General features: G+C 34.3%; 1 protein-coding gene across 1 annotated transcript in view; it reads right to left on the reverse strand.

The window, feature by feature from the left end:
• Nucleotides 1-15,489, reverse strand: part of LOC127852447 (neurogenic locus Notch protein-like) — a 56,630-nt gene that overhangs the window by 14,811 nt on the left and 26,330 nt on the right. The window contains exons 24-38 of the mRNA XM_052386402.1: nucleotides 15,013-15,126; nucleotides 13,833-13,946; nucleotides 12,802-12,915; nucleotides 11,066-11,179; nucleotides 10,476-10,586; nucleotides 9,912-10,025; nucleotides 8,724-8,837; nucleotides 7,524-7,637; nucleotides 7,234-7,347; nucleotides 5,141-5,317; nucleotides 4,730-4,921; nucleotides 4,093-4,269; nucleotides 2,900-3,007; nucleotides 2,023-2,205; nucleotides 972-1,063 (exon numbers count right to left, since the gene is read on the reverse strand). Of these exons, the coding sequence (XP_052242362.1) occupies nucleotides 972-1,063; nucleotides 2,023-2,205; nucleotides 2,900-3,007; nucleotides 4,093-4,269; nucleotides 4,730-4,921; nucleotides 5,141-5,317; nucleotides 7,234-7,347; nucleotides 7,524-7,637; nucleotides 8,724-8,837; nucleotides 9,912-10,025; nucleotides 10,476-10,586; nucleotides 11,066-11,179; nucleotides 12,802-12,915; nucleotides 13,833-13,946; nucleotides 15,013-15,126 (1,952 nt within the window). The remainder of the gene's footprint in view (nucleotides 1-971; nucleotides 1,064-2,022; nucleotides 2,206-2,899; nucleotides 3,008-4,092; nucleotides 4,270-4,729; nucleotides 4,922-5,140; nucleotides 5,318-7,233; nucleotides 7,348-7,523; nucleotides 7,638-8,723; nucleotides 8,838-9,911; nucleotides 10,026-10,475; nucleotides 10,587-11,065; nucleotides 11,180-12,801; nucleotides 12,916-13,832; nucleotides 13,947-15,012; nucleotides 15,127-15,489) is intronic.

Here is a 15,489-nt window from a genome sequence, read left to right on the forward strand (position 1 = left end):
CCTTAGCAACATCTGGTGTAACTAAGCCTTTTTTTTCTACAAGGTTTGCGACAGTTTCCAGTGAAGTCAATATCGAGATGATCTCGGCATTGGTCAGTAGTGAAGATGCATTTGTTTGCTGATCTTGATTGGTCACATTTGCTATTTGAGTCAACGCGTCTACTACATCAGACGTTGTGGAATTAGCTTGTAAGCTGTCAACCTTATATAAACAATATAGGTTTACAATCACAAAACCCGAATTTAATATCAGTTACGAATAGTCAGAATGCCTGAATAAAAGTATAGTGTGTGTTTTTTTGGGATGACCTTTTCGATTTATATCTGTTTTGTATCACTTCCGCCATTTCCGACGAATGATTATGTATAAACTTTAAGATAAAGTGGTATGCTATTTTATTGCCACCATGGGTTTGTAAGCACAGAATGTGCAGTAAGCATGATTTGAAAAATGTATAATGAAACTATAAGCACTACAAGTTCTAAACTTATACCCCCAGTAAAGTATATAGGAAACGTGTTATAAAAATTTAACCTAAATTTAAAAATTGCATATATGTCAGCTTATATATGAGTTTGCAACTTGATCCGTTCGTATAAATACATGTATGACGAAGTTGTGCATTTGTGGCTGATATGAACCTGTCAGATTGTCCAAAACGTTATTATAACAATATATCGTGTTAACTAAACAAGCCTTTTAAGCTAACGTATATCGGCTGTTTTACGTATGTTAGCGTTTATGTGGTTTTCGATATGCATTATTATAATAGTAAGGTACTTAAAGGGAGATTAAAAGCCAAATTTGAATAGTCATGTTGTGAATTTTGTTGTGAAACTAAATTTTGTAAAATAATTTTAAAATGTTATCAATAATAATGCATACTATACGGAGCATGAATACTTTGAGATGTGCGAACTTACAATTAGCCATGACTGCTTAGCGCTTTAATACAACCAAATCTCATTACCACAATAAGCACGTTGTTCACGGCAGTTCTAATACAGTTGTAATTTGGAAGCTGCCACTTCCCATCCTCCAGGCACTTCCTTGTAACATTACCTGCAATAACACGCAATTATCGCAAACACTCGACGCAGTTGGGACAATACAAAATTGATTATTCATTACATCAAAAACTGAAGGACAAGACATAAATGTGCTTTGTACATCTATTACCTGTAAAACCAGCATCACACGATTGCGTTCGCATTTCTCCGGCTAAAACCTCACCCCAGTCCATACCTCGACTATCAGTATTTGCAGTACACATTACTATTTGGCTTCCTGAGTATAAAAATCAATACATAAATATATTGTTGTTCATTACCGACAAATATAACGTCACTGACTTATCTAACTGTCGAAGACAAAATAATAATTTAAACATATCTCTTTCAGTGCTAACACATGCCATCTATGGTGGAGCACTATATAACCTTAACAATGTTGAATTGGTTTATTAGGAACGTAACTAAACTGAAGTGTATATTTGGTTATTATATTTAAATTCCAAACCATCACAAAATTAGTCACACGTTTTATGACAATCTACAAACATGAGGAAAACATCGGTAAGTAAAGTTAAATATAACAGATATAATAACCAAACAAGCGTGACATTCAACGAAAATGGAACTACAAGGACATCACCTGTACAGAAACACTAACAGCTACTAGTCATGAATATTGATCATTTGACTTCGCATCATCGAACACATAATCAACATGACATAATTACTATAATGGTATGTTTATGTCTATATTTATCAGTATATTATAATATGTTAATCGTTTCTTTCTCATCATAGTGTGTTGAAATATGCACACATCGATATTTAAGGAAGAATATGTTTGTTTTTTCTACGACCAGACAAATGTAACATAATTAAATTCGATCGTATCCATTTTATTTTACATCAAAGTATGCTGTTCAACATGTTTTACGAATATAAATAGTAATGATAAGGTGTACATATGTTAAATACATGCAGCATTCATATGAAAATGTGTGGACATACTCAGTATTGCGCACGATGGTTGTGTACCACTCCACAGTCCATTCGCCTCACAAACTCTGGAGGAAACTCCCTTTATTTCGTACCCGTCTTTACAATCGTAGAACACCGTTGATCCGTATTGCTTACTGTTTGCAGGCGAATAGGTCAACGTTCCTTGTGTAATGTTGGCCACCGGTCCGCAGTCTTGAAATATATTTGAATGTGTTTAAAGTCGCATTAACAATATGAATTATATTCCTTATAAGTCATATGCCATCAAAGCATAAGTTAATGTCACGAGGTGTGCAAATGAGAGCTCAACACTTTCATGATATCTACATTCCGATTTAAACACAATCATAATATCAATAAAATTTGAACAGATTATGGTATCAAGAGGCAACAACGTGCATTGTACTCGTACCCAAAATGACGCATGTAGGCGGGGACGCACTCCATGTTCCCGAGGATAAGCATGTTCTTGTGCTTACGCCACTAATTATGTAACCCTGGTTACAGGAGTAGTTCGCTATTTTCAGATATTCTGTTCCATGGACTGTTAGCACAAGTCCGTTATCAGGATAAGTCAGTGAACCACAATCTATAGAGCATAGAAACATGTTTTTCTCAAAAGGTATATTATTGTGATAAAACAACGTCAAATTTAAGTAAAACGCAAAAAACTGAATATCAGCGTGTAAAACGGCACATGAAATGCAATGCAATGATTACGTAGATTATGGGTAGTGAAAACTTCGACATAATAATTATAGTGATTGATATATGTAAGCAAATAGACAGCATCAACTTAAAACAATTATAATCGTACTTTTTATTTGACAGGTAGGCGATTCTCCGCTCCATAATTTAGTTGCGAGACATTGCCTTGTGGATGTACCAACTATAGCGTATCCAGTATTGCAGCTGAACGTTGCAATATCTTCATACAGCAGTCCATCAGAGAGGTCTACTGCACCATTAGAAGGCGCTGTCAGCGTTGGACAACCTTTGGAAAAAACACGTTATATCTTCAATAATTTAAAAACAAATTGCGCTATATATACCACAGTTGTTGGGAGTACCAAATAAATTATTCAAATATCTGTACAATCAGTCACTTGCTGTTGTGCAAATACGAATGTAAAAATCTTCGCAAAGAACTTACTTATACTGTTGCAAATCGATTCACTGCTAGACCATGTTTTGTCAGCCTGGCAAGTTCGGCTTGCAGTTCCGCTCAGTAAGAATCCAGAGTCACATGTGTATACTGCCGTCGATTGGTATTTCGTTCCATTAGATAGATCGACCTTTCCGTTTGATGGATTTGAGAGAACTGTACAGCCTTGAAGTAAAATGTGCTTTCTATTAACATATACGTTAACACACGTGTTTTTGTTCTGTAAGACATTGAGGCCACTAATTAATAAATTAAGAAGACAACGTTAAGAAATGAAATAAATTGGGAAATCCGGCAATATTATACAGACAATGCAATTTTTGGTTCTTACTGTTGATTTCACAAGTTGGAGGAGAGTTGGTCCACTGCCCGGTAGACTGACATATTCTTGAAGCGATTCCGTTCAGTGTGTATCCGATGTTGCAAGTGTACGTAACATTGGCGGAGTAGGTCGTACCTTGCGGCAGGTTAATATTGCCGTTGGCCGGTGCGGCCAGAGATAAGCAATCTGGTTGATATATATATATATATTCCTGTGAGCGATTTGCTTCAACATCTCACTTTTGTCAGCAATGCTACTTTTTAAACGCGAATTGTTTGGAATATGTGTTTTAAGGAACTAATGAAAAACTAGCATGCCCGCTAAAATGCTTGAGGTAATCATTGGCTAAAACAAATCCATGAAGTTGAATATTCGAATCAATCGTCATCAAATAGCTTGTAAATATGCGAATTTTTATTTGAAATAAGTTCATAACAGTGGAATATGTGTTTCGAATAAGCTCATTTGTTTTTAATACGTGTATATCAATAATATGATGCATATGGGTACCATAGTTCGTTGCGTTTATCCGTTATTTGACGTGGTGGCCATATGCGACTATTCTATTACGCTTACGCAAACAAAAAGATACCTTTTATCTGACACCTGGGTTTCACGGAATCCCAGACTCCATCTGCGCCGCATTTGGTTGAGATAACTCCAATAAGATCAAAGCCAGTGTTGCAGTAGAACAGAGTGACACTTTGATATTTTGTGCCGGTCTGGGTATCTATTGTACCGTTGCCAGGGGCAGTCAATAGGCCACAATCTTGTGAATTTAAAGAAATATTCATGTTTGCTCCATGTTTGGTAGCTTGAGATTATCTATATTTATATAGTAATGCACATATTGTTCAAATTCTACAAAGGTCGTGTGCCAAAAATAAACTAAGTGTGGTGGTTGAACTTATGTTATTTATTACTAATTGTTGAGTAGTATGTTTGTTATTTAGATTAACATGCATCAATCCAAATTGTCTGCAAACATGTCTGCAATGTTGAAACTTATTTTTAATAAATGATGCTTACATTAATTATGTCAATATTCCACTGTACACACCATGCGTAAGAAGCCGTAATCCATCAGCAATATGAATACATTGTATACATCTGGACAATGTGAATGAATGACACTGCTTGCCATAGCATGAATTGCCGTATATGCATATGTGCTTAAAGCAATAATTAAAATACAAATGCATAGGTTTACTATAAAATATTGGTATTACCTTTAATCACGCAGGTAGGACTGGTGCCGGCCCATACGCCAGCGGACCTTCCACTGTCTGTGCACGTCCTGGTTTTGTTACCGCTTAGGTAACAATACCCAATATCGCATTCGAACTCGGCCTGACTTAGATACTCGGTGTTAGGTACAAAGCTTACCGAACCATTCAGAGGCTTAGACAAAGTGCCACAGTCTACAAGAGAACAAACACGATACTACTTAAGGCTTGCTTCATCACACGTGGGGGTGGTGCATAAGTAAGTACTTTTAATACATATGAATACCTAATAACAAACAATACAAAGCAATGCAATTTTTGCGATTTATACAACAGATTAATATGTTAAAATATACATGTATTTGATACGGATACAGATAGTATGTGATTGTAACGCGTACTTCACCATTTTACCTTTGATAACACATGTAGGCGTGGATCCACTCCACGTTTGGTCTGCACGACAGGACACAGAGGCCAAGCCAGTGCGTGTGTAGCCTGTCTCGCACGAGAAATATGCCTTTGCCTCGTAAAGAGTTCCCTCCGAATGGTTAACGGTTCCGTAAATAGCCGGCACGATTGTTCCGCAATCTGTGTTATAAACAATTTATGAGACTGAAGTAACTTTCTTAGCAGGTTATGTATAATGATACCGGTGATATAACACAGTGATCCTATTAAATGAAAGTTAATACAAAACTGCACGAACATTTGTTTTAATTGATACCTTAGCTAAGGCACGTTTACCCATCGCTGGGAAAGCATTTATCTTTAATATATTGTTTGTATCGCATTTGGTAAGTCGAAATTTGGAAGTATGTTAGTGACTTTGTAATGAGAATATTCACAGGGAAATGTAAATGCAATTCGGGTCGAATCAATATACTTATGCCCTTAACACCTTTACTTTTTATTTAACTTATATCACGAGTATTTTTGTTTCGTGGAATGGTTACCTTTCTTGCTACATGTGAAGGATCCTGTCTGATAATATCCAGAAGTACACACACACTTCAAGCCGTCACATTCTGCTTTCAGGATGTTGGAACAAACACCAGGACGCCCGGAGCAGTCGTTGTTAAAGCGGGTATATACGATTTAGTCAAATATTTATGAATTTATATAAACTGTGTAAAAAACTTATTATATATATATTTCAATATAAATTAAAATAAAAGTTAAGAAGAACATGTGTCGAAAAATGCGAAATAAGCCAGATATTTAATTCTGAAATTGAAAACGGCTGTACAGCCGAATTCGCCAGCATGTATACCATACATGTACGATGTGCATCTAAACTTACGAGGGGTGTTCCAGAAGTTAGTGGATTTTCGCTATAACTTTCATTTGGTAACATAAATGGACAAACAAATAGCATGTTTAGAATATTTCGTCCTTTCCAAATCTACTCTCCAAATATCATGGAAATACATAAAACAATAAATAATTATATATCAGTGATTTAAACATGTGCACGATGCGCACACCGACGCACGTGTAACGTTTCTGTTCAACGTCAATGACGTTATGAAGTTAACAACTGTCAAATCTTTTGCACATAATCACCTCCAACGCGAATGCACTTTATGTGTCGGGAAATCCACTTGTAAAAAGTGTCTCTATACCAGTCAGCGTCAAAAGACGACACGATTCGCTTTGCTGCAACTGTAAGTTCCTGTTTACTTGCAAAGCGAAAACCGCGCAACTGTGATTTAACTTCCGGGAAGACGCGGAAGTCTATAGGGGCCAAATCCGGGCTGTAAGGAGGACTTAGGCGCTGTAACGTGAAATTTGCCGTAAATTCTGTTTATCAACGACATTTAAACCAAATTTAAATTCGCGTAACGCTCATACTTTTTATAAAATACACGCGTGCGCCGCATGTCGTTACTGAGGTCTCTATGGCAACGCGTTTCAAACGCGCTTTATGGAATTAATGCATTTTTAGCTTATATATAAAGTCCGTGATAATTGGTTTGTATAATATGTAAATTTCATTGACTTTTACCAGCAAACTAAAAAGTTATAGCGAAAATCCACAAACTTCTGGAACACCCCTCGTAGTTTAACGGTTTATAAAACTTAGACGAATGCTTCGGTTATTGTAGGAAAATATGTACGTCACTATCGGCTCGGGGCGCTAATTTGTCTTTGCTGCATTTTATGAAATTCGGCTTTAATGTATAATTTTTCTTGCCTATTTTGTGTTTTTGTAACATATTTTATCAATATATTACAATTAAACACATATGAAAAATCGTATATACCCGCTTTAAGAGTAGCTGTAAAAATGTAATATGAATATGGATTGCTGTTTTTTAATGGATAGTACGTTAATTATTGAAAAGACATTCATAAATAGCAGTGTTGGCACACTGTCAAAGTTCCAAACTCGTTTAATCATGGTGATATTATGTAAAGCGTTTCTAAAAGCATGTTAAACTGTTCTATTTAGAATCATATTTAAACAAAACGCTGAAACATTGTAGAAAAGTATTATGGCGTACCAGGACTACACGTTGTTCCTGTATATCCGTCTGCACATGCGCAGGTATATCCATTGACTTTATCTGTGCACGTGCCACCGTTCTGACACGGATTTGGGGAGCAATCATTGATATCTGCAAAATAACGAACTTTATTTAATTATAATGATAATAATAATAATAATTATAACAATTATGATGATGATGATAATAATAATAATAATAATAATAATAATAATAATAATAATAAAAATGATAATAATAATAATAATAATAAATTTTAATAAAAGTAATATAAGGGATGAAAATACCTATTTCACAAAGCGTTCCGGTGTAGCCTGCTTTGCACGTGCATGTGTACGTATTCACTTTATCAACGCACGTGGCGGAGTTCTGGCACTGATGACTCAGACACTCATTTATATCTGGAATTGGAAAAAATGTACATCATTAAGTGCAAATTAATTAAAAGATTCCTTTCCAAAAAATAATCTTACAAACATGACTGAACTGTGTAGTTTAAACAACAACTAATTACAAATCTGCATAAGATGGACATTAATCGCATAAGAGCGCATGGTTCTTTACATAGAAACCTTTCGGTAAATAATATGACATACAACATGTGTAATAGAAAAACAAATACTTAACCCAAACACATACATTAAATTGACACATCAATTGGGATGTTGGAACGGTCAATGCAGGTTTTGAGGTCAAAACTGGCTTAAAGCAGCACAAATCGCACACTAAGCTAATTGTAATACACAAATCGCTCAAATTTAAAAGAATACATTAAAATCAGAACATCACACTTCAATTGTCATAGCATTTATAGAGAATTAATTTTAATATTATGACCAACAAACTATAATTCCATTAAATGCAAACCAGAGCACCATATTCGTGACGTGTTGAGGCGATATAAATTGAAACTTAAACAATAATCAGCTACATAGCGCATGAGTAAACAGTTTAAGCAGTTTAAAATATTTCAAAACTCCTTTTATAGTATTGAATGTTCAGAAGGAAGCCGCAAAATGGTAATAAAAGGCCGAATTACATAGCTAGGACGGGCATGTTTAATTTAAGATGTATGATTCGCATAGCCTTCATTGATAAGGATTGAGAAAGTTTAATTTCGTTTAATGATAATACAATCCCATGTGCTTGTACCCGAGCACTAACGGGTAAACCTATAAAGGGTAAACAAATCATGTTCACTTTATACAGCTACGTATACTTGCCAACTTGTTCATGTAACTGTCGTAACTAAATTGAATAGTTAAGATCTTTATGCTCATCATCCTTTTATCAATGCTCTATATCACCCAATATAAATTACGTGCCGGTACATAATAAGTATTCATTTGATATACTTGAACTTGTTTTAAAATTTGTCTTATTATTATGAGGCTAACGTTACATAAATAGTTAATACATATCACGAAGTAGGAAACTATTACTTAAATATACTAACACAATACACACATCAAGACACACTAACAAACCCTGGTCGCAGTACTGCCCAGTGTACCCAGGGGCGCACTGACAAATGTAGCCATTGACACGATCAACACAAGTCGACCCCGTCCTGCATAGCGACGACAGGCATTCGTTTGCATCTGGAATGCGACAAGAGGTATATGTTGTTTACTATTTGCGCACAAATTCATTTTATCAATAAAATATTCCGAGTTTAAAACATAATTGTAAGATGTTTACGCTTGATGAGTTGAACATGTTGCGACATTTGTATTTTGACAATTAACAGAAAAATACCAATTATGTGGTATAGGCTACATGTGAACTTAAGTAAAATGGTAATCTTACCAAAAACAGTTATTTATACTTTTATAAATATATGCAATAGCCTATGTTCAATTTTTATTTCGGTGTGTAATAGATGTTAATTGGAAATATTCCAATACTTGTTTTAATATAATTGTCTGAGCGGTGTGTAGTGTAATCGTCATTATACAAGCCTATTTCTGTAGTTGTACGTGCATGAAAATATTATATTTATATTAAGAAGGACACAGATGGACCCTTGTTGAACACCATATTTGATATGTAGCATTTATACTAATATGCTTTGGATGCAGCGAGTTGATGTATGTCACACAAGTTAATTTCGAAAATATTTGCTTTTGGTGATGAATCATTGTAAATCGTAAACTACGACTTAATTTTATTTCTTTTGCTGAAAAGACGCATCTCTATATGTATTCAATGATTTTTCTATTGGATAGTAATAGATCATTTCTGTTTCTTTATGAAATTTTGATAAGACATACGTTTTCTAAAATAGCTGAGATCAGTACAATGGAAAACTGTATGAACTTTATTGAGGAAATGTATTGCTGGGGTCCGATTAGCTCAGTTGGTGGAGCACTTGCACCGATAGCGACGTGTCCCAAGTTCGAATCCTATAGTTTTCGCACAATTTTGTGCCCTGTGATGCATCTTCATGGTAATTGGCAACACTCATACTGAAATTCTTTAACATTAAGATGCCGGGGTGCGACAAAAGGATCGCTGCAGAGCAAAATGCAATTGATTTTATTAATAATTAAATAATTAAATATATATTTATTCACAAGGTATTAAGCTGTATTTTTCGGTTTAAGTGTAAGTATTGCATACGGTTCGTTATATTGGCTTCGTTTATTTCGAAAAGTACTACTGTATCTTCTGACCCGTTTGACACGTGACACCCTCGTATCCAGCTGCGCATCTACAAAAATATCCACTGACGATATCTGTACACGTGCCCCCATTTCTACATGGACTGGACAGACACTCGTTGACATCTTTAAAACATAATAAATTCATTTAGATATTATTATACCGTTTGTTTATTACTTATATAGGATATCAAATGAAAGGTTATAAGTAATATATAAAGCAGTGAATTGTAAATTCATATAGATATTATAATACCGTTTGTTTATTACTAAAATAGGATATCAAATGAAAGGTTATAAGTAATATATAAAGCAGTGAACTGTAAATTATGTAATACATAACCAGCGAAATTTATAGTTGACAAGTTACTATGAGTGATGTAAATATTGGTCTATATTTCAACATAAGAAATAAATATATATTTGTGAAAAATAATCAATTGAATCATAATGCTTGGACCAATAACTTTACATAAACAAAAATACATATCAGATATTTTTTTAAGTCAATTGTCACACATATTACAAGTATATTGTAATCGCGATACATATGTGTACGTGAACACCTTGACATACCTGTGCTGCAATTTTTGCCCGAGTATCCCGAAGAACATGCGCACGTGTAATCGAAAACTTTGTCTGTGCAGATGCCATTTACACATGGATCCGGACTGCAGTCATTGATATCTGAACAGCACAAAGTCTGATGTTATTAGTTAGTCATAATTTACCAAGGTTTTTTGTATTATTTCAGAATACAATAACATTTTACAAACTAGTTTGAGCCCCTTCTTCTCTCGCTTACAAGCACATGTTTAACGTAACAACCTCATGGGCATTGATTATTCGTATGGTAAAGTTTACATAATGGCAGGGGAGTTCTAGCCAGGTAGTTTTGTATTATAAGTTTCAAAGTTGGTACGACCGACACTGTAATCTACGATTGCGTTCAAAGTACGGTATATGCAATTATTTAGACAGAACACTTCCTTTTTTGAACTGTATGATGCAACATAATAAATTCTGGCCAACAGAACATCACAATAAACATTATATACATAACATGAATGCGAATATAAACTATAACCTATGATTAAATACTTAATGATATCGTTATGATATAAACGTTTGGCGACGTTCTTTAATTCTATATCCGTTTTACTAACCTGTCGCACATGTGCTACCAGTGTAGCCATTAAGGCAAGTACACTTGTACGCGTATACAAGGTCTGCGCATGCGCCACCGTTCTGACATGGATTCGGAGAACAGTCGTTGATGTCTATAATATTAAGTTAAAAAAAGTTAAATTTAAGTTGTACACAATAAACAAAACAATTATTTATACTGTTTAGTACATGTGACCTAAAATAATGTAATATTAATTAACTTGTATTTCTTGATCGAGTAAAGTGATAACAATATGAGGCTGGGTATAAGTTGCTTCTCTGACCTTGGTTTGTGTTTGTGTACTTAACATACTGTTCTACTACAAATATATTACAGTGGTTTATTGGTATTAGAAGAAAAGAAATCATTTCGGAAGGACTTTCAGTGATCCAGGTGGATCGCTTGTTGTCAATGTAATGTATTTCAGACAACTATTTTAAATATGGCAATACGCTTTACAATATTATTGATTACAGCTTCGGCATTTGTGTGTCATTCTTAACGCATTTTCAGATTTCTTGCAATAATTACTTGATTGGCAGAATACCCCAGTGAAACCGTTAACGCAAGTGCAAGTAAACCCGTTGACGATATCCACGCAAGTGGATCCATTCTGACAGGTGTGGCCCGCGCACTCATTGATGTCTGAAAACACAAACTTATCGCTATACTTGTACACAGCTAATGTTTGTAAATAGTGTTCATGGCCTGTAAGCAGAGTTGTCGATAAATGGGCATTGTAGACACTTGACAGTTAAATCAAAACACAAGAATACTGGCCCAGGCGATTTCGAGAAGGGATCGTTAGCTCGATACGTAGAACGCCAGTTTGAAAATCCGTGATTCGCGATTTCGATTCCTGGTCCGGATAAATGAAGAGTAAACTGGTAATGAAAACATTTCTTCGGCAATTGTCTCCCGACTTATGGCTAAAGTCAAACAATCGACAATTACTGGCAGAAACGAAGTGCATTCAATATCGGGAAAACGCACCGAGCGTACCAAGTTTATGAGTGTGTAAGTGTCTTAGACCGTCATTTATTTGAAACACAGTTATGAGAAATAACGAAAACAACAAATAATTTAAACTCACTATTTTGACACAAGGTTCCGTTGTATCCGGGTGCACATTCGCAATTGTATTTAGCAATACCGTCTAAGCAAGTGGCTCCATTCTCGCACTTATGACCGGTGCATTCATTGATATCTTAATTGAAATATTACAAATGTTGTCAATAAACGTACCAATATTTGCTTTTTATAAACGCACAAGTGATTAGAAATGCTAAATAAATTCAGGACATTGGGAAAATTAATAAATTAACTAATACTAAAATATGACAGTATTCATGTTGTATATCAGTAAAATTAAATGATACACTGCAATTGTATAATATATTAAGTGCCTTCAATGTTTCTTTATACAAGCATGTTAATTATAAATTGTTGTGTATATTTTTAGTTGCCAATTTTGATGCAGTTTGATTGCTATTTGAAACAAAAATATATTTGAAATTTGGAAATATCCACATTTCGGTGGTGATTTTTACCAAAACAATTCACTGAATTAAATACCATTTACTTTTCACAAATGCATTTTGCTAAGCTCTTGTAGACATAGAATTCATAATGTTTCAACTGTTATTTAACGACAAATACACAACGTTTCCGTTAGATATTTGTTCGATGGTCAATAAAAACATATACAAACAAATATGGAAGATTTGTACTGACTCGTTTCGCAGTGTGTTCCAGTGTACCCTGACACACAATTGCATATATACGAATTCACCTGGTCCACACATGAACCTCCGTTCTGACAGATAGCGGTGGCACACTCGTTGATATCTGAAAACAAAAACATTTTCATTATTAACAAAATGTGTTATTGTTTTGCTGTCCTAACACTTTTGAGAATACGTCTAAAAAAGATAACTCATTATTGTACACAATCCTGTGACATTTAATTTCAGTCCAAATTTTGCAATTACAGGTAAATGATACGAAAAAGCATCTTATGAAAATGGCACACAGTGGTTTCGACATTCCGATGATAATAGGAATAATGAAAGGCCAGATATATTTTCTGGTTTAAAATTATTGTACCCGTATTTATATGGTCACCATCCCGTGTATTTTTAAGGCGGAAATCAATTACATACACAAAACACGACACTACATACAATACAAACATTAACTTTATGCTGGGTTCCAAATATTTGAACGGTCAATACAAGTCAATGAAACTGGTAGAAAAGCAAATGGATAAGTGGATGATGCACGTCAACATTCTATGTGAATGTTAGTCAATAATTGAGTTATGGTCCTCATTTATTTGAAAACGTTATTTTAATCTAGTGTTCCTTGTGATTTGAGCAGTATCTTCTATAACTAATGAGCAACAGCCGAGAAGTTCCCATGTGCTTGTACCCGAGCACTAACGGGTAAACCTATAAAGGGTAAACAAATCCTGTTCACTTTATACAGCTACGTTTACTTGCCAACTTGTTCATGTAACTGTCGTAACTAAATTGAATAGTTAAGATCTTTATGTTCATCATCCTTTTATCAATGCTCTATATCACCTAATATAAATTACGTGCCGGTACATAATAAGTATTCATTTGATATACTTGAACTTGTTTTAAAATTTGTCTTATTATTATGAGGCTAACGTTACATAAATAGTTAATACATATCACGAAGTAGGAAACTATTACTTAAATATACTAACACAATACACACATCAAGACACACTAACAAACCCTGGTCGCAGTACTGCCCAGTGTACCCAGGGGCGCACTGACAAATGTAGCCATTGACACGATCAACACAAGTCGACCCCGTCCTGCATAGCGACGACAGGCATTCGTTTGCATCTGGAATGTGACAAGAGGTATATGTTGTTTACTATTTGCGCACAAATTCATTTTATCAATAAAATATTTCGAGTTTAAAACATAATTGTAAGATGTTTACGCTTGATGAGTTGAACATGTTGCGACATTTGTATTTTGACAATTAACAGAAAAATACCAATTATGTGGTATAGGCTACATGTGAACTTAAGTAAAATGGTAATCTTACCAAAAACAGTTATTTATACTTTTATAAATATATGCAATAGCCTATGTTCAATTTTTATTTCGGTGTGTAATAGATGTTAATTGGAAATATTCCAATACTTGTTTTAATATAATTGTCTGAGCGGTGTGTAGTGTAATCGTCATTATACAAGCCTATTTCTGTAGTTGTACGTGCATGAAAATATTATATTTATATTAAGAAGGACACAGATGGACCCTTGTTGAACACCATATTTGATATGTAGCATTTATACTAATATGCTTTGGATGCAGCGAGTTGATGTATGTCACACAAGTTAATTTCGAAAATATTTGCTTTTGGTGATGAATCATTGTAAATCGTAAACTACGACTTAATTTTATTTCTTTTGCTGAAAAGACGCATCTCTATATGTATTCAATGATTTTTCTATTGGATAGTAATAGATCATTTCTGTTTCTTTATGAAATTTTGATAAGACATACGTTTTCTAAAATAGCTGAGATCAGTACAATGGAAAACTGTATGAACTTTATTGAGGAAATGTATTGCTGGGGTCCGATTAGCTCAGTTGGTGGAGCACTTGCACCGATAGCGACGTGTCCCAAGTTCGAATCCTATAGTTTTCGCACAATTTTGTGCCCTGTGATGCATCTTCATGGTTTTTGGCAACACTCATTCTGAAATTCTTTAACATTACGATGCCGGGGTGCGACAAAAGGATCGCTGCAGAGCAAAATGCAATTGATTTTATTAATAATTAAATATATATTTATTCACAAGGTATTAAGCTGTATTTTTCGGTTTAAGTGTAAGTATTGCATACGGTTCGTTATATTGGCTTCGTTTATTTCGAAAAGTACTACTGTATCTTCTGACCCGTTTGACACGTGACACCCTCGTATCCAGCTGCGCATCTACAAAAATATCCACTGACGATATCTGTACACGTGCCCCCATTTCTACATGGACTGGACAGACACTCGTTGACATCTTTAAAACATAATAAATTCATATAGATATTATTATACCGTTTGTTTATTACTTAAATAGGATATCAAATCAAAGGTTATAAGTAATATATAAAGCAGTGAATTGTAAATTCATATAGATATTATAATACCGTTTGTTTATTACTAAAATAGGATATCAAATGAAAGGTTATACGTAATATATAAAGCAGTGAACTGTAAATTATGTAATACATAACCAGCGAAATTTATAGTTGACAAGTTACTATGAGTGATGTAAATATTGGTCTATATTTCAACATAAGAAATAAATATATATTTGTGAAAAATAATCAATTGAATCATAATGCTTGGACCAATAACTTTACATAAACAAAAATACATA

Source organism: Dreissena polymorpha, chromosome 12, assembly GCF_020536995.1.
Source record: "Dreissena polymorpha isolate Duluth1 chromosome 12, UMN_Dpol_1.0, whole genome shotgun sequence".
In the NCBI taxonomy this organism is placed as follows: domain Eukaryota; kingdom Metazoa; phylum Mollusca; class Bivalvia; order Myida; family Dreissenidae; genus Dreissena; species Dreissena polymorpha.